The following is a 21,348-nucleotide window of genomic DNA, read 5'->3' as shown; positions in this document are numbered from 1 at the left end:
TTATTTAAAAATCCACTTTATTCCTCTCTTTATCTCTTCAGTCTTAAGAGATGTGATATTTATCATTAAAGCTGCAAAATAAGAAGTACAGACGGTCAGTGAGGAGGGGGAATGTCCCCTCAATTCTCTTCATCATATACAGCATAAATATTGTCTATACACATGTGCAGGCAGCTTTATATTAAAAAGGCAGCGAGATGAATGTGAGGGGTAATTAAAATCATGTCATGACAGTGAAGTGTTCATGGTTAGAGGGTAAAATGGTCCTGTTGTGAGGTTAGATACAGATGAGAATGTTGTCTCGTTTGGGTGTCAAAGTCCATGAGGTTTCTGTTTTTCCTCTCACAGCTCATCTTTCCCTCCCGTCACCCTGCCTCTCCCCACTTTGCCTCTCTCCTTTGGTGGTTGGCTCCGAGCGTTCCTGGCACTGGTGCCCTCTGCCTTCTCCTCGTCCTTTTTCACCACACTATGTCCATCTGCAGCCCACATGGCCTCCGCCTCCTCTCGCTCCTGAGAGTGGGACACCAGGGGAAAGCAATATCAAGTACAATACTGATGTCAGTGGTCTCTATGACCTGAGCAGCACATTTGGTTCCTAGTAAATACTAATAATACAACTATTAAATAGTTCAAAAGTAAATACTTGTAATGTCTGATTTCCTTCCTATTATGAGACGACGAACCTACCACAAATACTTTAGACTTCATTTTTTTACTGAGCAAATAAAGAGCCTCTCTTTAGAAGGAACTGCTTGAATTCAACCATTTATCTCCAGAAATGTTGACACCATCACATTTGCCCAAGTGACTTTGAATGACCGTTATTTCAAAACAGTTTGAACAATTGAAAAAATTCCAATGGTTTGTGAAGCTGAGCTCTTGCTCTATCAGCCAATATGTGGTTATCACTGTAATTCAACCCAGGCATTTAAGGAAGCCTGCAAATACACACTGAGTGTGGAGCAGATGGATAAAGGGAAAGCAGAGAAATACAGAGGTGAGTATGTAAAATGCCCAAAACAAGATCCTTTGTGCAAAAATTATAATAATTAAATATTAAATTTATCCAGTAAACTTTTTTATTTTTTTTCGTAACTAAACCTCTAAAATCAAGTTGTTTTTGTTTTTCTTCATTTTAAACTGTTTATTCTCATATAACATGCAGTTGATTGTAAATAATTCCCAGATACTGAAGGTTTCAAGTATCCCAGAAAAATGTGCCATAGCACTTACTCACAGGACATTTCTGACCTTTTTACAATCAAAACAGCAAAAATGTTTAGAGGCTTAGGTGTTAAAGGGTTAGTTTAACATCAAAAACAGATTTACAATGGTTTGCTCCAAAATGTGATTCTTATCTAACGATAACTTATATTGAATACACCTAATTAGATTCTCTATGGAGCTATGCGCTATCCCCGGCTGAGAACTGTGAATGCCTTAACATGACAGCAGCCACTAGATTTGCATCACACCCCAGCTGGCCTCATTATCGTACTCCAGTGTCACGGCACGAGCGATCACATGACCTCAGGCGACAGGTGAGACATGAGGAGAAGGCTGACTGTTGTGCTTGTCGTTATACTCACCATGTCCCTGTAGAGCTTCTCTTTTGTGAACCAGAGGGCCAACGCACAGCGGCGGCCTTTTGTCACTGCAGTAACACCATGTGGGTTCACTGGACCTGAGGAGAAGCCCACCAACCGACCACAGCTAGGTTTTACTCGAGCCTGAGCACAGGAAGGTGAAAGGCAACAGTCAAATAGCAGTCTTATTCAAGCATGGATAAAATGACCCCTGATGAAACTTCACACATTAGTGGCCTTACGGTTACTGTCTTTGCATCCCTGTTGGTGAAGAATAACTCTCCGCCTTCAAAGTTGTCATTCAGGTAAAGAATAGCACTATGGGAGAAAAAAAGAAACAAAAACTTGTTAAAACAAGTTCTGAAAAACTCCAGGCTTCTTTTTTTAAACAGCACTGGCACTATAACTGTGGCTGTTGTGCATCGCCTGCTTTCTCTTGCTGATTCGGATTATTTATTTGTACCTGAGGTCTCTGTGTGTGAATGCTGGTGGTTCCCTCCAGCACTGCTTGGTGTCTGGCTCGAGGAGACAGTTGTCAACATGGACAGGATGAGACAGGTCCAGCCTGCCCTCCTGGTCACCTGAAGCCAGAGATAGTCAAACAAACACTAAAAACACTCATCAAGTTCACCGAATAGAAGCCTGCAAGGCTACGCAGTTGTTTTTTCCACATGGTCAGCCCTTTTGCATTCCTAACACGCAGTAATGAAGCAGCCCCTTCAGAAAAATTTGAATAATAGTTGTATTACCTGCAACAGCAGTGCGGCAGACCAGGTGTGTGAAAGAGATGAAGAGCCCTGAGGGGCTCCTGAAATAAGAGTGTAGCAGGATTCTTGCTCTTTCGCCCAGCTCATGTAACAGTCTGGCATCTGACTGATTCACCAAGCCATCTTGAGCCAGCTGCCAAAGTAATTACGATTATGTGAAAAAACACTTATAAACTAATAACTTCATACATTTAAACATAAGATTAGCACTGTACAGCAAGATAATATGAGGATTGTTCATTTGAACAGTGTGCACACAGTAAAATTACTTTTAAAATAGATATACATGTTGGGTTTTAACCTACTTTTTTATAGCAACTTTTTTTGTATTTTTATTAATTAGTTGTTTAATTTTTTAAAAGGTATAAAATAGTGATGAGTTTTTCTGAAAGCCTGGGGCCTGTACCCTGAAATTTACTTTTTCCAACAACCCAAAGATATTTAACTTACAGTCATAGCAGGCCGTATTGTACTGAATCTTTATTGTGTTGTATCTTATAATAACACAGTATTATGCTGTATTATTCAGAATTGTATCGTATAACCTTGTATTTCATTATACATTGTGCTTTACTGTATGGCATTGTATCATATTGTATTTAACATGATCCTTTTCCCAGATTTTCACTTATCTCCTGGTTGTCTTAAATTATAGATTCTGACTGGCCAAACTGTTTAGTTGCTGGTAGCAAAAGGCAACAACAGAGGCACCAACCTAATTGCACATGACACACCTTTCAGAGCAGTCCAGGGAAGTGAGTAACAGCACCTCTAGTCACCTCCCCTTGTTGAAAGTCTGATACAAATGTTGGTGTCAGATATCTTTGGAAGACTGAAGGGTATTATTATCAATCATCATTCTCTGAATATTATAAGAGCAAAACATTTTAGATTGGTTTTGAATGGCTGACCAGTCAGCCGTAGAGAAAAGAAGACAGGATTTGGCTGTTAGCGGACTAGTTGAATGTAAAGAAAAACACAAACAGAACAGTTTTGATGAGGACTTTCTACAATGGCTGCTGTTATTTTCTGCATCTGTTTAAAATGCTAACAGAAAAAGGCTAATGTTTAGACTTCACCGTGTAAGAAAAAAGGCAAGTCTTATGTTTAAGTTTTCCTTTCGTATAACCACCAATCTGCAATACGACACCTTATCCTTTTCTATCTTAATACATTTTATCTAAGCTATCGTGAGGATTTTATCATAAAGAATCACATTTAAAAATCATTGATCAGATATTTTTAAACACTATTTTCTGAATAATTACTCAAGCCAATCATCTTAATGATCATCAGGTATGATTTCGAAAGCCCATGACCATAAATTGAACACTGCAGCTGTTTATGCATTCTTATGTTTGCTTACCTTTAAAGCTCTGAGGACAGTCAGACCCTCAAATGTCTCATGAGGTGTATGTGGAGACCGCCGACCCCGATAACCATCTCCAACAGATCCTGCAGTCTAAACAAAACAAAATGAGACGTAAATGAGGAGACTGGGTATCTATAAGAGAGCTGGAGTCTGAAGAATCTGGACTTACTTTTGCCAACTGCAGTATCCTGTCACACTCCTTCTCTGTCATGAACCCGTCCAGCACAACACGGTTAGTCCCATTCAGTAACTCATCGTCCATGGTGATGGTGACTCCTACCTGAGGGACTGAACCACCTGGAGAGAGAACAAATAAAAAATGATAAGAGAAGAAACTACAAAACTCTTTTCTGCACAACAGAGTCTTACCTGAAAAAAATCCACTGTCATCTATTTCTTCCTGCTGCTCTCCTTCTTCCATTTTCTTGTTCATTTTCTCTTTTTCAGCTCTGAAATTGAACACAAATACTGAGTTGAGCCCTCATAAACTTTTGCTAAAATTCGATTTCCTTTCATCCGTCTCACCTCCAGGCATCTCTCAGTGATTCAGGCACAACATCTTCTGGAGTCCAGAGATCCTGAATAGAGAGCAAATATACAATTTGTACAGACTACTTTTTTAGGTTGACTGATAGGGAACTTATTGGATGCGTACCGGGTCTACAAAACTGAAGTCAAGGTTCTCCACACCGAAATACAGTAGCCTTTTCTCCTCTAAAGACTGACTAACATATGTGACAATTTCCTGTAAAAAAAGAAAACAACACAGACACATGATGAAGTTAGCTAATGAAATACTTTTCATTATGGCACCTGCATACAGAGAAATAACAATAACTATATCAATAACTGAGAATCTAGCCACCATATTTGTCATTTAAATATAAAGGCTGTTAAATGGTACCTGAGTAGGCAGTGTGCCTGGTGACTCTATGTCTCCCCCTAGTGTCTCATAGTAGAGCTGCAGGTTGTCCAACGAGTCTTTGTCAGAAGGGTAGAATAGCAGAAGAGAGCGAAGAGTCTGCACTGCTCCACTGATATCACCAGCTGTGGGGTTCAAACAAAAGTGTGGTCATAATGATATTAAGACATTTAACTAAAGATACACATATAATGTGTTGTAACATTAATAAGTCACCTTTAAATTGTGCAATATGTAGATGCTCCAGCTGTGAGGGTATAAAAGATTCCTGAGCAGAAATCCTCCCGGGTCTTGTGGCTATCTGAGTCACACAGGACTGCCGGCACGAGAGCAGGGAGAGAGAGAGAGCTGGAGAGAAAGAAAACTCAGTGACTTCAGGAGCTTTCTATTTTCTATCTGCAGAAAACTCAAGTTTCGGTATTATTTTTCACCTGCAGCCTTCTCAAACACGCCGTCAACACTGTCCACTCCTCTGTCCTCTGGCAGCCGCTGAGAGGCCACCTCGCACTGCACCCTGCACTCCTTTATCTGCCGCAGGGTTTCATTCACACACGCTTTCCATTTCTCTACAGCATGCACCCAGTCCGAGGAGGCCTCATACTGTAGGGCAGCATCATACAGGACCTTAAGTTGAAGATGAGTAGAGAGATAATGAAGGAATATCAAAACAAGTTTCTGCTAATCAGGCCTAAATACAGGAGGAAAAATGCAGTTATAGAAGTGTCTTTGATGGACCATGAAAGCAAAGTTTAAACAAGCCTCATCATGCCATAAGGTGTGTTACAGATTAGACAAAGTAAATAACTTAGAAACTTAGAAAAAGAGTCTTTCAACACTAAAATCAAGCTTTGATCATGTAGTGATTTAAGAGAAAGAGAAGGTGAGCAAAAGGTATTCAGCCCCTCAGGCTATGGCTTGTTTTTAAAGTCATGCCTCTAAATATTTCTCCTGTGCAGGCACATAAAACTTTTTCTGTCTTAGGCAAGCCACAATACTGATTTTGAGCCAATTGATCAGATTATCTAAGAATTAAACCATTTCCCAAATAAGAAGCTCTGAATAGTCCATGTAAAATGAGCTTTCAACATTTGGTTATTTCTTCAGCTTTTAATGTCTGTAAACTGAACCCCTACTGACGGGGTAAGGATTAGGGTTTCATTCTTCATTACTCACCCAGTGTATCTCATTTTCAATCTCTCTGTCCTGGAAGGCCTCCTCCGTCACTCCCTCCATCCTTCTGTACTTCTCGATGTTATTTCTCATCTCTAGGTGACTGGGGTTGGCCACAAAATAGGTATGAGCTGCTGATGCTGCCTTCTGCAACTTTTCCAGCTGATGCGCAAAGAGAAGAAAGTATGGATAGAGTTTGTCAAAATTAGTTACTTGAATCATTCTTAAGGCTGCCCCTCAATAAAACTTAAAATGACATAATAAAAAGTCAAACCATGGCTACTTGAGGAGTAGTTTACCTTGTAGTATGTGACCTGCAGAAAATTGTAAGGGTTGCGGCTACCAAATTCATACTCTATGTCAGTGGACACAGGCAGCTGTCCTGCTGGTGTGACTGAGCGTCCAATGCAGAACCTCAAACATTCGGCTTTCTGCTGCACCCAGTCCAATGCCCAGAGATCCCAAAGGCTCCCCTTTTCAGAGTCTCACAACAGAGATAACATAAGAGAATAGTTAGGTTTCAGATAAACCATTAAACAGATAATGTTTAAACTGCAAACAGTTTATGATATGTTTAACATTTGGAGTATATGCACTCCCTTGTGTTTTTAATCTTAATACTCCGACTATAATAGTTTAACAGATACTGGTATATCTTAACTGCTCTTTTTAGCCCCCTTGTTCATTTTTTTTTCTGTTTTTCTCTGGCTGGTGGTTGATAGTGTTCATATGTGAGTCCAACACTCACTTAATGAGAATCAGAATAGCTAAATACAACTTACTCAACACAATGCAGTGTTTCTTGCTAACTACTCGACCCATTAGTAAGGGATGGAAATAAAAATACAAACTGCAGTATTTTATGGCATGGCAAGAGAAGAAGGAAGAAGAAACTCACTATTGTGCTAAGAATTGTTGCAGATATTATAGCACAGATTTGATGGTTCACAAGCAGGGTCACAAAGGGAACAGATTAAGGACATAAAGATAGGTGTTGAGGTTAGGAAAGTCAAGCATTACACAGTTTGCAAAGTTTTTCTCACTTGTGAATGTGATTCATTCATTGATTTTTTTGAGCAGTACAGGACAAGAGGATGGCAATAATCCTGCCACACCTCTGTGACCTCATGTGAGGTCACCCCAGCAAAACCCCACATCATTTGATCAATCATAACTTACCCAATTTACTGAAAGCCTCTTTCCCTGCTGACACACAGTCTTCATGACACTGTCTGCGGACTCTAAACAATGATTCCTTGGTGACGATAGCTTTCTCCAGCAGCTCTGCAGCCTTCACCCACTCCTCGCCAAAATATGAACGTACCCCACTGTAATACAAAAAATCATACGGCTGCAGGAGTGAAAGGGTGTTTAAGCCACCACTACCAGAGGCTGCAAAGGTAAAACAAAGTAATGCGACTGTAACGAAATTAAACGCCACGTATACAGTGAAATGGTTGGAGTTCAGCGCCATGGTCCGTGAATCAAACCCCGTGGAAGGGACTGAGATTGGAGAAGAGGAGGGACTAGGAAAATATTCAGAGAACGGGAGTGGAGTACAACCCGGGAAGTTTCCTCGCTTCTGAGTAAAGGGTGAGCTTTCGCCATCATTGCATTTCATGTTCTTCTCGTTGACACCATTACATTCTTTTATTCATAAAATATCTATTTACCCTATATCCTTTCGAGATTTATAATAGTTGACTGTTGTTATTTACCAACACTTCGAATTGCAATACACGTATTTCGCCACGAGAGGAAGCCGTTGGTTGAACTCAACGGTCGTTACCGTAATGTCTAAAATAAACTAGTTTTTAATCAGCATGACACTTGTCGACCATCTGTTAAGAGAATGTGTGAGTTTATAACATAGATAAACATGTGTAAATTATCGATTAAAATTTGAGTGTTTGGTTATCTTATCTCATTTCCATTCCAAATATTTTTTTACTTCATAACAAAATTCGGGCTGCTGTGATAGCCTAGAGAGTACGGTAACGAGCCGCAGCCCCACGGCGTGCGGGCTAGAGTTCGGTCGGCCTTCCCTCAACACAAGGTAGCATCTCATGATTCATTCAACCGAACACAGACAGCTGAAGACGGGCTAAACAACGGGTACACCACGAGCTGGGGAATTAAGAGGCTGGGGGTCCAAAGTCAAAGGAGCAAGTGTCCCGTTAATAGACGCAGCTAGATAGCTTGTCATGGCAGATGTTGGTGAGGTTTTGATGTCGGCTTTGTCCACAATTCGGGTTCCGAAGCCCGGGGACCGTGTCCACAAAGACGAATGCGCCTTGTCATTTTCCTCGCCGGTGAGGCACCTCCTTTACAAATCAAAACGTTTTACAAAAACATTGATGCTCCCTGTGTTATTGCATTACATCGTCTCTGAATTTGTCTCAGAAATACTTTGGTGTAGCTGTCTAACTTAAATGCAATAGCTTCCTAAATGATTCAACTCACTAGCATGCTAGCTTCAAGCTAGGCTAATTATGCACTGTAATGGAAACTTAGCTTCTCTAGCCGTTTAGCTAGCAGTGATAGTGAAAATGGGCTGCTGTCAAACTATCAAGGGAGCTAGCTTTGTTGTCTGATGTTCATAACCGTGGTTCTGTATTTGCACTACTAATGTTTTTGTAACCTTAAATATCGTATTATACCTCTGTCTCGAAATTGAGGTTTCATGTTTTTTTTATTTCTTTACTTTAAACCTTTGTTATGCTGAATTGCAACCGTTAGCCGACTGACAAGAATGCTAACTGCACAGAACATAACAGATAATTTGACAGGGTTATGTCGTTTACATAGCCCCAACATGCCCAAAAGTACCCTTGTTGTGTCTCACTGGGAATAATAACTGTAGAAAATATAAATGTTTCATAATGCTTCTTTTTGATTGACAGGAAAGTGAGGGGGGCCTGTATGTGTGTATGAACAGTTTCCTGGGCTTTGGGAGCAAGTATGTGGACAGGCATCATGCTCGGACCGGCCAGAGAGCTTACTTTCACATCACCAGGACTCGCAAGGCAAAGGTGAGTGGATCTTTCTGCATTATGTCAGCCCAGCCTCTCAGTATGTCAGTCAAACCATTGTCCAAAGTGATTGATATTCTCTTTGATTTTCACAGAAGGAAGAAGATAACAACTCTGGATCTGGACACCCACCTAAGAAAAAGCCCACCAGACTGGCTATAGGTGAGATCATGAGAGAACAGGGATACAGAGAGACTATGTAGCTGTTCTCTATTGAAACTTATCTATATATTTCTCCTCTTGTTATGGGTATTTTCAGGTATTGAAGGTGGTTTTGACGTGGATCAGGAGCTGTATGAAGAAGATGTCAAGGTGGTAATTCTACCTGACAGACAGGAAGTGACATCGGATGACCTTGCTACCATGCCTGATGTAGTGAAAGAGCGTGTAAGAAATCTGTGTGTTACTGGCAAGAGAAATTGTGTTACTCTGTGAGAGGTCCATCAGTTATCACACTGGCATCATACTATAATGTAGTGCTTGGCAGTATGATCTCAAATCTATATCTTGATTTATTGGACATTCTACCTCAGTTTCAATTACTATTTTTTTGATTTTATTTTTACTTTCTTCCCTCATAGTTCATTGACAAGGTTTCTTTAGATATATTCAACTTTTGATATTTTCCAAATAATATAGTGCTCTTTTAATCAGTGTGATTTTATAATGCACATCCTCTCTCTCACACAGTGAAACAGAGTACTTAAGGCTGTGTAATTGGATGGTTTCTTCTTTGAACCCCTTATATATCATCATTTAACATTTTGGGCCCTTGATGTTCTTTTGCCCTTTGCGGCTTATAACCCCATTCTTTTAAAATCATAAAGGTATTTGATTCTCGTGGAAGTAGGCAAATCAAAAATCAAACTTAAATCCAAAAGAATCACATTCCTAGCATTAACAAAATAAAAGAAAAGAAAATGCAAACAATGGACAAGGACAGTATGATGTTAATAAGGGGATCAGAATTCTGTTATTTGTTAGGTTTATATTTATTGTACAGCCCTACCATGGTCACAGTAGACACAGCCATGTTTTAAAGTACACAATACCACCAAAAAAGTGGGGCTTCACATGATACACCCATTCCTTGATCTTAGGACATGTTCAGGATCTTCACTTTGTTACCTTTAGTGATCTAGCTTAAGTTTTTGACATGAATGAGTTGTAACCTAGGTCTAATTTTTTCCTGTTATTCAAATTACTCCCATCAAGGTGTCCCTCTCAATGGCTGGAATCATGACAGCCGACTCAGTTTCTCATGCCTTACAAGTTCAACAGTGGGATGGAGAGGTGAGACAGGAGTCAAGGCATGCCGCTGATCTTAAACAGCTAGACAACGGAGTCAAGATCCCTCCTAGGTGAGCCATATGTTAAACCAGCATACACACCTAGATACATCTTCTACCATGTTTGGCTCTTAAATGCTAGAATAATGTGCAAAACTGCAAACATGATAACTATCTTAATTGATTATAAAAGACGCAGGAGTGTTCTCTTTGGTGTTATTCTGTTGTTGTTCTAAAAATTTGTAGAGATATAGCTGCTCAGAGTTTGTGTGTCTTTTCTTGCTTCATCATAGTGGCTGGCGGTGTGAAGTGTGTGACCTGCAGGAGAACATTTGGATGAACCTGACGGACGGTAAAGTTCTGTGTGGTCGCAGGTACTTTGATGGCTCAGGGGGAAACAACCACGCTCTTCTCCACTATCAGGAGACGGGATATCCTCTAGCTGTGAAACTTGGTACCATCACTCCCGATGGAGCTGGTAAGAAAGCCACTCCGAGACCTTTCTAAAAAATAAAGAAATTAAACTTTCCTTGGTCCTTTCAGACAGACAGCCTTTTACTATTCATCCATGAAAAGGCATTTTTATCTTCTTAAAGCAGTGTTTTCACTTTTTCTATGATTTCTGATAATGTCTCAAAAAGCTTTTTTAACTTCTAGGGAAAAAACACGAGATGGTTTCTGGGAGCATGAAAGGCATAATCTATAATGGATTTCACTTGGCCTTTGAGGGCATAACGTAGCTGTGGTGGAGCTATGATTGACACTGATTATGCACTTAATGCTGTACGGTGTGTGTTGTTGTCGGAGGCCTGATGCTTCATTGCCTTTCATTGCCATTCTGTTTTTGTGACCAGATGTGTATTCCTATGATGAGGATGACATGGTGCTGGATTCCAAGTTACCAGAGCATTTATCTCACTTTGGCATTGACATGATGACCATGGAGAAGGCAAGTTCTGCAACAATATAGTATTTAATGATAACAGATTCTTATTTGACATATTTCTGTCATTTATAGAGATAAAAAATGAAATCTGCAAAATTTTCCTCTTTGATTCACTGTATCAATTTCTGTCAACTTCTCATAGTTGGAAATTTTGCTCAAGCCTCTGTTTTCTGATTTAGATGTCATAAATTCAATCAGATATATTGGCCTTTTTCCTGTTGGCAGACATCCAGCTTGTTATGGATGTCTCTGCCTCAGAGCAGCTATTGATTATATGATATTTCTAAGTATTCTGAAATTGTAGCTGCAGAAGTAGAGAGCCCGTCGTAACTGATATTGTTGTGTATTTTGAAATCTGTTTGGTCTTTTTTGCTTGTCTTCAACTATTGTTTTAGTAGATATTTACATAAAACATTCTTCAAAGTATAATCATAGTATTGTTTTGAGGAATTTAGAGATTACTTTAATAAATACATCTGTTCATTAGTTGATACGTTATTAAGTCTGCCTCCTTTTACGGTGGAAGATGTTTTCCTCCACACCTGTTTTCGCTCAGATTCCCTGCTGCCATCAATTTCTCTGCCACCTGCCTCTTCTCTAATGCAGAGAACAGCTTACACAGTTGTCACAGTTTAAGATCTCTGTACCTCTCACTGTGCACTGTAATGTTGTTTCTCGCATTGCTAATGTATTTCTGTACACGCATAATGATGTTGCTCAGACAGGGGGTGGAGGAATTGTGCTTCAGCCAAGCAGAAGACTAAATGCAGCTCTTAGCGTTGTGATGATATGTTTTGCAGTCTTGTTCTCATCGGCCTGCTGTCATTTCTAATTGAAATGGGCTGAGTTTGCTCACCACCCCGAAAATTTGTCTTGGATTTTGTCTGCTTTACTTGTACCCTGCAACTCTGCATCCTTTTTTCTCTTATCTCCTCTACTCCTCTGCTTTTTTAGACCGAGCGGACGATGACGGAGCTGGAGATTGCTGTGAACCAGCGTGTAGGGGAGTGGGAGGTGATCCAGGAGTCAGGGACCACCCTCCGGCCTCTGTTTGGCCCCGGCCTGACTGGCATGAAAAACCTGGGCAACAGCTGCTACCTCAACTCTGTCATGCAAGTGCTCTTCACTGTCCCGGACTTCCAGAGCAAGTTAGTACTCTTGTTTTTACTTATGTCCCACTTCTTCTAACCCCAGCCACTTGTTATGATGATCATGTTGCTCTGTTGCACAAAACACAGTTAAATTCCTCCTGCAGACAGCCATGAAAATATTATTTTAGTCTGGTTATCAAAGCAGCAGAGGTGAATTAACCATAGCTGATTTCCTTCGATTTTCCTTGAAAAGCATACACTGTTCACTTTATCCAGTTCAGACCATTATTTTACTGAATATCAGACCTTGATTCAAGCCCTTCTTCTCATGCCTTCTAGATATGTGTCAAACATTGACAAGATCATTGATGAAGCCCCAAGTGACCCGACCCAGGACTTCAAAACCCAAGTGTGAGTGTTCTCTCCTTGTGTTTGGTTTTTTTCTGTGACATGCTGTTATATATGATCATTGCATAGCTGGAAACATGACTCTGTTTGAGTATAACAAAATGGTGTTTGATAAAAAAAAAAACATGAACTTTACATGCTTGTATTTATTTGCAAAAAAATATCCACATGCCATTTTTTTAGCAATGTATGCAGACCTCTCTCATGGTAATGCTAATTTGCAATGTTATTTTTTTTCCGTATGTAAATTTGATTGTATAAAGTTGTCTTGGATTAAGGTACTCTAGAGATATCAACAGGTGTTTTTAGCGTGACACTGTGCTGAGTACTTCAACAAAAGAATGAGGCCCTGTTTACACGGAGACTCACGCAACGATTCTTCCTTTGCGTTTTCAAAAGCCACCCGCGTTTACATGAGGACGGCGTGAAAACGATCCGCGTTCATACGACTCCAGGAGGACAAGTCTCCTCTTCTGTTCTTTCTTTTTCTGCCGTTTTGTTGTGTGAGACGGTCGGCAATCCAACCATAACGCGCATTACCGCCACCTACTGGCTCAACTGGAAATGTGGCTGAGCGCGGAGCCTTCACCTGAAACTGCGAGTGTGCATGCGGTGACGTCAGCGTTTCACCCTGAGACGCTCCGCTCTGTGTTTACACGAAGCTGGATGGAGGAGCGGATTCAGATCTTTCCACTCTGGGGAGCGTTTTCAAAAGTTTGCGTTTTCACTGAAAACGCAACGTGGTCTCGTCTAAACGGAAGGCCAAAACGCAACGAAATGTTTGCGGAGTCGACCGTTTTCGGCGTCATGTAAACGGGGCCTGAGACTCTTGCATATCTGATCTCGTCTGAAAACAAAAGTGAAATCTCGCTCTGGTTATGTCTACAGTGTTTTTTTTATTACATCCTTTGCAGTGACTCGACACTAAAGTATTTCACACCATAATCCTATTTCTCTGAATTTTATGAGTGTGTGGCCTTATTCTAAATAATCTCTACAGTTGTTGCTGTACAGAGAAATTAATCCCACAAGTGATAAGGAGACATTCTCCACTATGTTATTTGAAGCCAAAAATATATCCAGGCCCATATCCAAATCCTCCTCCTGTGTTAGACTCTGGTTTATTGTTGGATGTGTAGTGATGTCAGCTTTGTTTGTTTATCACAGAGCCAAGCTGGGCTACGGTCTGTTGTCAGGCGACTATTCCAAACCAGCACCAGACCCTGGAGATGAGAACGATTCATCTGAACCCAGGGTAAGATGAAAAAAATCTGTTGTAGTGGATTTACAAATATTAGGTTTGACAGAAATTCATGGAAGCTGTGGAATTTACACTTGGAGATAATAAGTGTGATCTACCAAATACCAAGCGGTCCTGTTGAGGAATTAGACAGTCCATACTCATGCTTTTGTTTGCAGGGAGACCAAATTGGCATTGCACCAAGAATGTTCAAAGCACTTGTTGGCCGGGGCCACCCAGAGTTCTCCACCAACCGACAACAGGATGCTCAGGAGTTTTTATTGCACTTCATAAACATGGTTGAGGTAAAGTGACACTCTTACCCTATTGCTGTCTTTATTTCTCAGCCCGTGTCTTTACACCACTATTTACTTTCTTTAACAGAGGAACTGTCGCTCTGGGTTAAACCCCTCCGAAGCTTTCAGATTTCTGGTGGAGGAGAGGATTGTGTGTGAGCAATCACAAAAAGCTAAGTACACACAGCGGGTGGATTACATTGTCCAGCTGCCTGTGCCCATGGACCAGGCTACAAACACAGGTAAAGACTTACTTTGATATAAGGTCTTATGATGCTGTACTGTACTGTTCAATGGCCAACATACCAGAAAAAAAACTGCTGGGAAATTTTCACTCATCACTCTAAGCCAAGAGAACAGAATTTGCATCACATTTTCTTGAACCTGAGATTTAAAAATACAGTTAACTAGAAGTGCAATCAGCAAGTCCTAATGTGTAAAGTTAGGGGCGTAGACTTTTGTAAATCCTCTTTCATCCTTAGTTGTAACACTAGATTCATAACAATTTGTTTGAATGCTCAAATGAAGTTGTGGAAAAGTTTTGGTTAGTAAATATGTGCTTTGTCACCAACAGAGGAACTCCAGGAGGCAGAGCGCCGGCGTGAGGAGGGGGACTCATCAGCCCCAACAGTGCGTGCACAAATCCCCTTCACAGCTTGCATGGCGGCTCTCAGCGAACCAGAGATCCTTACAGACTTCTGGAGTTCAGCCATGCAGGCTAAGACTACTGCTACCAAGTATGCAGACACACACGCTGACAGAGCTTTTTCATATACTTGTATTTCTTACATACGTTTACTAATGTCAGCTTTTGTCTGATTTTTAGAACGACCCGCTTTGCCTCCTTCCCTGACCACCTGGTCATACAGATAAAGAAGTTCACCTTTGGCCTCGACTGGGTGCCTAAAAAACTGGGTGAGTAAGTACGTTATGATAAAGGGAAGAAATAACTTTCTTGATTTGTACGAAAGTATATACTGTTTTGGCGTTCACACAGTATATCTTACCTCGTGTGAAGGCTAGCACACATTAAAGGATTCTTTGTACCTTCACACATTTAGGGAGCACATACCTGATGATAACAAAAGACAAACTGCACAAGATCTTGCTCTTCTGATCTTTAAGTGTGTGGTGTGCGCATTGGAGCAAACCACATACTAACCAATTCTTCAGCAGAGTATCCGTTTCTTCACACTCACACTCAATATTCCAAATCTTGCCAAGTAAAACGTGACTTCAGTGCAAACAAAAAAGACAGACAAACAGGAAAAAGCAATGATGGTTGTTTTCAGCCTCTTAAATTAAAAAAAATTACACTCATAATAAAGAGAAGTGGTTATGGAAAAAGTCATGGAGACGAGAATGTGGGGTGTATGCATTGGAGCGCAAGCCAGCGGTAGGTAAAGTTGTCCCAAGTATTATAGAAAGATTTCTCACTTCCTCTTTGATCAGTCAGCTGAGTCAGCCTTAGTCTTGATTGGCTTTGCTCTGGTACATGTGACATCACACGCTGTGTGCACTTGGCTCCCCTGGGAGCACCCCACACACACTACAGCAGGGGTCCCCAAACTTTTTCCCGACAGGGCCAAACAACTTTTCCTCTCTCTAATGGGGGGCCGGGGTCAGTTTGTAAAAAAATAGTGTGACAATCGCAGAGGTGTCCAAACGTAAATATTTACTGTTTCCCAGCAAGCCACACATTACCAAATATTAATAATCCTTTCTGGGATCTTGAAAGGAAAAAAAAAATCAGAAAAAAAATAATAACAGCATGAATGAAATATATAACACTATTTATGAATTGAATAATAATTAAATAACCCGTTTCAGGTTTTTCACAGAGAAAAAAAAAACATGAAATGTTAACTTTCTTGTAGACACCAGCTCTCTCTGTCATTAACTTCACTGTGAAAACCAGAAAGCAAGCAGGCTAAGAAACCAAACAAAGTGATACATCACCTACCAGCACAATACATTTCACTACCAGTTTGTTTGTATAACAGGATTTATTTTTTTTAAGGGAGGGGTTTCAGATAGGGCACAAACTGCAGAAGGGTGGAATAGAAAGTTACGTTCTATGCAAGTAAGTCTCGATCACGTGGCTGGACTGAAAAACAGACAATCATAATGTGCCTCTGGTATTGTTCAGGGGGCCGGGCAAAATGGGGTGGCGGGCCGTATCCGGCCCCCGGGCCGTAGTTTGGGGACCACTGCACTACAGGGTTTCTAGTCACAAATTATTAAACATGTTCATTATCTACAATCTCTCACTCAATCACCTCACATCACAGGAAAATCACACAAGAGGTCATTTCCATACATCATACAGTTGGGCCTTTACTGGCTTTGATTGTAGAGGAGGAGGAGAATTTTTCAGGGTGGGCAGGGGAGCGTGGTGCAAAGCAAAAGTGGCATAAATGTGCTATTTTGAATACAAACAAAACAGTTCTGTTGTGCTGTACATTGTTGTTTGTATACAGTAAGTTTGGATATTTTGAGAATTATTACACAATTAAAATCCTCAGTAATCTATCTCTGCTTTTTTCTTGATTTTTCTCCATGATAACCAAGCAAGTCTGTAGACTCATGACACAACTTTTTTTATTAAATCGCAAGCACAATCGCAATCGCAATATTGTCCACCTAATCGCCAATTGCACCTTTTCCCCAAATCGAGCAGCACTAAACACACTACTGATGTAAGTTGACAAATGTAGTGAACACGCAAAGGAATGGAGTCGGACTGCAGAAGTATCTGATGTATTTGAGGCTTTACTCAAACAGGCATAGAGTTTAACATTGACACAATCATTCACAACTCCAGCTGATCCATCCCTCCTGTTTTCATGACACAATGGGTCAACACTGAGCAAGAAGTTAACACTCACATTTGTTCCTCATGGCTGCACAACAAGGTCAGAACTCGTCTGCTTTAGAGTCAAGTCATTTGTGCTAACGCTTGGCTTTCGATTGATTTCTTTTATTAGAGTGTATTTTTGGTTAAGAGAAGAGAACATTGTGTTTTTAGGGAATTTTAAAAAAGTCTGTCTCTAGATTGTTGCTTTTGCAGCTGTTGGAAAACAGGTTGGTCCTGTGCAGATAAGAGTACAGAAATCATAACAACCCAACTTGTTCTCTACGTAGACATGCTTGAATACCTATCACAAAATATCCCCAGAATGTCTTTAATTACCTTGAAAGGCATAAAAGAAATTGGAACAAAAGTTTCTGCTTTTCTCAATAGTGCTTTCTGCCAGGTAGCTGCGTAACAAGTTGTTTGTTGAAGCTTAATCGTAGAATCACTTCTTGCATACAAAAAGGGGAATGGACTCAGTGCTGACAAAGTAACTTACACATCACACTCACTCCTGGGTGTAATCACGGAGCAAGATACGTGCAGCTCCAGACTTTTATTAGCTGTGGATTCACAGATTTACTGGCCAGTCACAGGTGGGAGGAGATCCCACAGTTGAAACCCACTCAGCCTGAGGAGGAACTCAGTGTGTATTAATACATTTTTACAGTTAGACATTCATGAGTGGGGGAATGTCACAGCATGTCAGAGAATGATTATGTAACGTGTCATTCAAGAGATTTTTAGATACTAAGGTGCATTTGTGTGTCAAGTTCAGTGTTGTGAAATAAGTTCAGCTTCTTGTTTTCAATTCATTCCTCATTTATTTCTAAAAAGACAGTCTACCATGAATTGTGACATGATGAAAGATGCTTAAATTGCTGATACATTTCTTCACAGACGTGAGCATTGATGTCCCTGACACTTTGGACCTGAGCGCACTGCGTGCAACCGGCCAACAGCCAGGGGAGGAGCTTCTTCCAGAGGTGGCCCCGCCCCCACTCATGACACCAGATGTGGAGGTTAAAGGTATCCTGGGTTTCCATGGCAACGAGGAGGACGACTCACTCTACTCCCCACTGCTGTGTTAGTCTGTCTGTCTTTCTGCTCTTTACTTCCTCCCCCTCTTATTTGCCCCACCTTATTTCATCTTTTTCTTCCTTTCTGTCTTTTCTGTTCCCTGCGTCCTTCTGTTGCCATATTTTTTGCTTTCTATTATGTCAAATGAGTTAAGGTGATTGTGCCATGTATATTTATTTGTTCATTTGGTTTTGAATCTTTTGTTCAAATTGAATTAAAAAGTGATATCCTCGTTCCAAAGCGTACCCAGGAGAAAACTTTTTCTCTGCACTTTTTCAGCTCCGGTTCTGGATGACTCCACAGTGTCCCAGTTATGTGAAATGGGATTCCCTCTCGAGGCCTGCAGGAAAGCAGTGTACTACACTGGCAACACTGGAATCGATGCTGCCACGAATTGGATAATGAGCCATATGGACGACCCAGGTGTGCAGAGCTGTGGGAATTGGCCTGAAAACGAAATCATCAATCAGTCTGTCTCCCTCACTCTTCATGATCTCCTCTCTATCTGATTGGTTGCAGACTTCGCTGCCCCTCTGGTGTTGCCAGGCTGCAGCTCTGGCCCCGGGACCACACCTACAGAGAGCGTCTCTGAGGAGCACCTGGCAACTATCGTCTCCATGGGCTTCAGCCGGGACCAGGCAACCAAAGCACTTCGAGCCACGGTTAGAATCAATCTCTGTCCTGTAGGAGAAGCAGATATGACTAATTTTACTTGCCACTTGCCTAAAAGTAGCACTGTGCCAAAACAGGCACAGCTGCTCCTTTTTTATTCAGGCACTCGGGTTGCCAGATTCTTGGAGACTTACCAAGGCTTTCAATCCTCAAAAAAAGGGAAGGCAAAATTTCCCTTTAAGTTTTATTGAGCTAAGCTGTCTTAGAAGCTTTGGTAAGAAATATGTCTAAAATTTTAATTAATGTGTCGTTATAATTCTTGTGATAGTTTCATTGCTTTTGTTTACCAGACATAAGCTGATGCCTTAAATCTTAACAGGCATTACTTGGAATAGAAACGCTTGTAACCACCTGTGTGGCTTTTACAAAACTGTCTGGATAGTTTTGTCCTCAGTGACAGGTGCAGGTCCTTGCTGTTTCATTTTTGGTAGATCACTTGATACATGAACTAGTTAGAGCTCTAGGTAACATGTTTGTGATCCTCAAACCTTCCCTTCAGATGTTTAAATGAAGTTCACTGTTTCTTTTCTGTTGGTGTCCCATCATTAGCTTCTAGTGTCTCATTGAGGCAGAGAAAATAAACAGGGCGCACAACTTCTCTTCCTTTTTCTCTGTTTTCTCCATGTGCTAAATAGGACTCTGTTGACTTCTGCTTTTGGCAGTTATTCTGTAATGACATCATTACAAAAATGTGGCACTTTGTAAATGTTAATTTCAGTGGCACTTAAAAGCTTCTCTGAGGTTTGTGTCCATCATTTGATAAGCAGCTTTTGAAGAAAAGTTAGCAGCTGTCTTTTCCAGCCCTATAACTTATATTACACAGACAGCCTCGAAATCACACATTTGAACAAAAGCTCTTAAATAATTTGTCTCTCACATCATCTTCTTCTCATAGAGTAACGTCCTGGACCGGGCGGTCGACTGGATCTTCTCCCACCTGGACGACCTGGAGTCAATGGACGTGTCAGAAGGCGGCCGCTCAGCAGCAGAGAGTGAGGGTGGCAGGGACCCTCCACCTGGACCCCGCGTCAGAGATGGACCAGGCAGTAAGTCATGAGGAGGCAGTCAAAACTGTCACCACCTGAGCACATGTTCCATCCACGGTCGTTACAGTTAATGAAAACTTACGAAAAAATGAAAACAAGAGTTGAATAAACATTTTAGTTAACTGAAATGAAAATAAAAACAAAGGCTTTATTAAAAACAAACCAACTAGCTTAAACTGTGTGGTGAGTTTCTTCTTTCCTCTGTTTCAGTAATCAACATATAATTTCCTATTTTCAAAGACTTCTCTTTTTTTCCTTTGTGCAGAGTATGAGCTTTTTGCCTTCATCAGTCACATGGGGACGAGCACAATGTGCGGTCACTACGTCTGTCACATCAAGAAGGATCAGCAGTAAGTTTTCCTTTTCAACACACTTTTTTTTCTACTGTAAATGGATTTTTTTCCCAATTGAAGATGTAAAGTGAATATTAAAGGCAGAACTGTCTTTAAATTTCATAGTTTCACATGAAATTTTAGTTTATGCTGATGTTCAGAAATAATAATAATAATAATAATCCTCTCTGCTCAGCAGCTCATCTATTCTTGACATGTTTTAAAAAGCTTTTATAATGTACGTAAGTAGCTCATTGTAAGGTGCCTCAGCAGGGGGCACTATACTCCAAGTCTTATCTGAACAATTATCACTGCTGAAGTCAAGACAAAGCAAATTACTGATCTGCCAAAATAAATTAATTGGATAACTTTTTTTTCAGTTTTTGAAATTTGTCCGCATCTATATGAATGGACACCTCTGAAAAAGTCACTTTGATGACTTGAGAGTGGTTATTTAATTTCCTTGTAATAGAATGCACTGAAATGAACAGGCTCATTTTAACTGAGGGATCTTTGCTTCACAGGTGGGTTATCTTCAACGATCAGAAGGTTTGTGCTTCTGAGAAACCTCCCAAAGACCTGGGATATCTCTACTTCTACCGGAGAGTGGCTGAATGAGACAAAGGAGCTCTACACTCTGGTGAAGGGGGAGAAATGCGGACGCTTACACAGACACACACAAAAGCATTCTTAGTTGCACTCCACAAAGCTCTTACAAATGCCCTGGCACGCTTCACAACTGACAAATGTGTAAATAAGTCTCTCAGACTGCATATACCGTATTCACAGTTCAATAAATGGGTGCAGATATACAGATGGGGTGTTGGGGTAAGGTTCCTCCTTTGTTCAAATGAAACCACAGGCCTGTTCTGAGAAGCTGATTGAGTTACTTATCTGGACAACAAGGCTGGGTAAACTGAGCACCACCTGTAGTCTAGTAGAACTCCTGTTTGAGCTTAAATTAAGCAAATTTATCCAGATATTTGAGTTTACCCACTTCAGAGAACAGGCCTCCGACATCAGAGCGGCTGGCTGCCGAGTCCACTCACTCTTTTTATTTCAGAGTTCCTCAATTAGCACCATTAATCCACATCAGACTATTGATTTCACTGCCCTCAGTAGTCACTGCCTCTCCTCATCAACATGTTGCTTCCTGCCCACTCTTCTTTTGTCAGACGGTTGCACTTTGGTGTCACCTGTTTACCTCAGCACCACCTCTTCCTCTCCCCATCGCTGTGAGGAAAT

At 40.8% G+C, this 21,348-nt stretch overlaps 2 protein-coding genes across 3 annotated transcripts; one reads left to right on the top strand and one right to left on the bottom strand.

The window, feature by feature from the left end:
* On the bottom strand, window positions 1-7,491 carry p3h3 (prolyl 3-hydroxylase 3). The gene is made up of 16 exons (XM_074683494.1): window positions 6,997-7,491; window positions 6,117-6,301; window positions 5,821-5,979; window positions 5,079-5,271; window positions 4,864-4,995; window positions 4,630-4,772; window positions 4,381-4,470; window positions 4,251-4,303; window positions 4,095-4,174; window positions 3,895-4,022; window positions 3,720-3,815; window positions 2,336-2,486; window positions 2,050-2,167; window positions 1,829-1,904; window positions 1,590-1,730; window positions 1-510 (listed from the first exon to the last, which is right to left on the bottom strand). Exons 1-16 carry the CDS (start codon window positions 7,436-7,438, stop codon window positions 343-345), a joined length of 2,355 nt encoding a protein of 784 aa, XP_074539595.1. The 5' UTR covers window positions 7,439-7,491; the 3' UTR covers window positions 1-342.
* Window positions 7,492-7,834: 343 nt separating this feature from the next.
* usp5 (ubiquitin specific peptidase 5 (isopeptidase T)) lies at window positions 7,835-21,155 on the top strand. Of its 2 annotated transcripts, none has more exons than XM_074683656.1 (20): window positions 7,835-8,129; window positions 8,721-8,849; window positions 8,945-9,011; window positions 9,109-9,236; window positions 10,065-10,210; window positions 10,432-10,616; window positions 10,993-11,087; window positions 12,039-12,232; window positions 12,515-12,586; window positions 13,751-13,838; window positions 14,003-14,128; window positions 14,208-14,361; window positions 14,694-14,856; window positions 14,946-15,034; window positions 17,874-18,002; window positions 18,333-18,476; window positions 18,573-18,715; window positions 19,621-19,771; window positions 20,037-20,121; window positions 20,628-21,155. In XM_074683656.1, exons 1-20 carry the CDS (start codon window positions 8,022-8,024, stop codon window positions 20,719-20,721), a joined length of 2,490 nt encoding a protein of 829 aa, XP_074539757.1. In that variant the 5' UTR covers window positions 7,835-8,021; the 3' UTR covers window positions 20,722-21,155. The 2 variants fall into 2 exon arrangements, with proteins under 2 accessions (XP_074539757.1, XP_074539755.1); XM_074683654.1 differs by having other exon boundaries at window positions 17,874-18,059.
* Window positions 21,156-21,348: the final 193 nt, after the last annotated feature.

Source organism: Halichoeres trimaculatus, unplaced genomic scaffold, assembly GCF_033239565.1.
Source record: "Halichoeres trimaculatus isolate MK-OKI-2021-1 unplaced genomic scaffold, fHalTri1.1 fHalTri1_scaffold_12, whole genome shotgun sequence".
NCBI lineage: Eukaryota > Metazoa > Chordata > Actinopteri > Labriformes > Labridae > Halichoeres > Halichoeres trimaculatus.
Note: the sequence above shows the minus strand (reverse complement) of the source record. Positions and strands in the feature narration are given on the sequence as shown.

What these genes read in the sequence shown, in the direction of transcription:
- p3h3 (XM_074683494.1), bottom strand. Translation starts at nt 7,438, where the DNA reads ATGAAATGCAATGATGGCGAAAGCTCACCCTTTACTCAGAAGCGAGGA. An exon ending in TGCAGGTCACATACTACAAG is followed by an intron (nt 5,980 to 6,116) that starts GTAAACTACTCC and finishes TTTGCGCATCAG; the next exon opens with CTGGAAAAGTTGCAGAAGGC. An exon ending in CTGCCGCACTGCTGTTGCAG is followed by an intron (nt 2,168 to 2,335) that starts GTAATACAACTA and finishes CTCTGGCTTCAG; the next exon opens with GTGACCAGGAGGGCAGGCTG.
- usp5 (XM_074683654.1), top strand. Translation starts at nt 8,022, where the DNA reads ATGGCAGATGTTGGTGAGGTTTTGATGTCGGCTTTGTCCACAATTCGG. An exon ending in ACTTCATAAACATGGTTGAG is followed by an intron (nt 14,129 to 14,207) that starts GTAAAGTGACAC and finishes TTTCTTTAACAG; the next exon opens with AGGAACTGTCGCTCTGGGTT. An exon ending in ACTCTACTCCCCACTGCTGT is followed by an intron (nt 18,060 to 18,332) that starts GTTAGTCTGTCT and finishes GCACTTTTTCAG; the next exon opens with CTCCGGTTCTGGATGACTCC.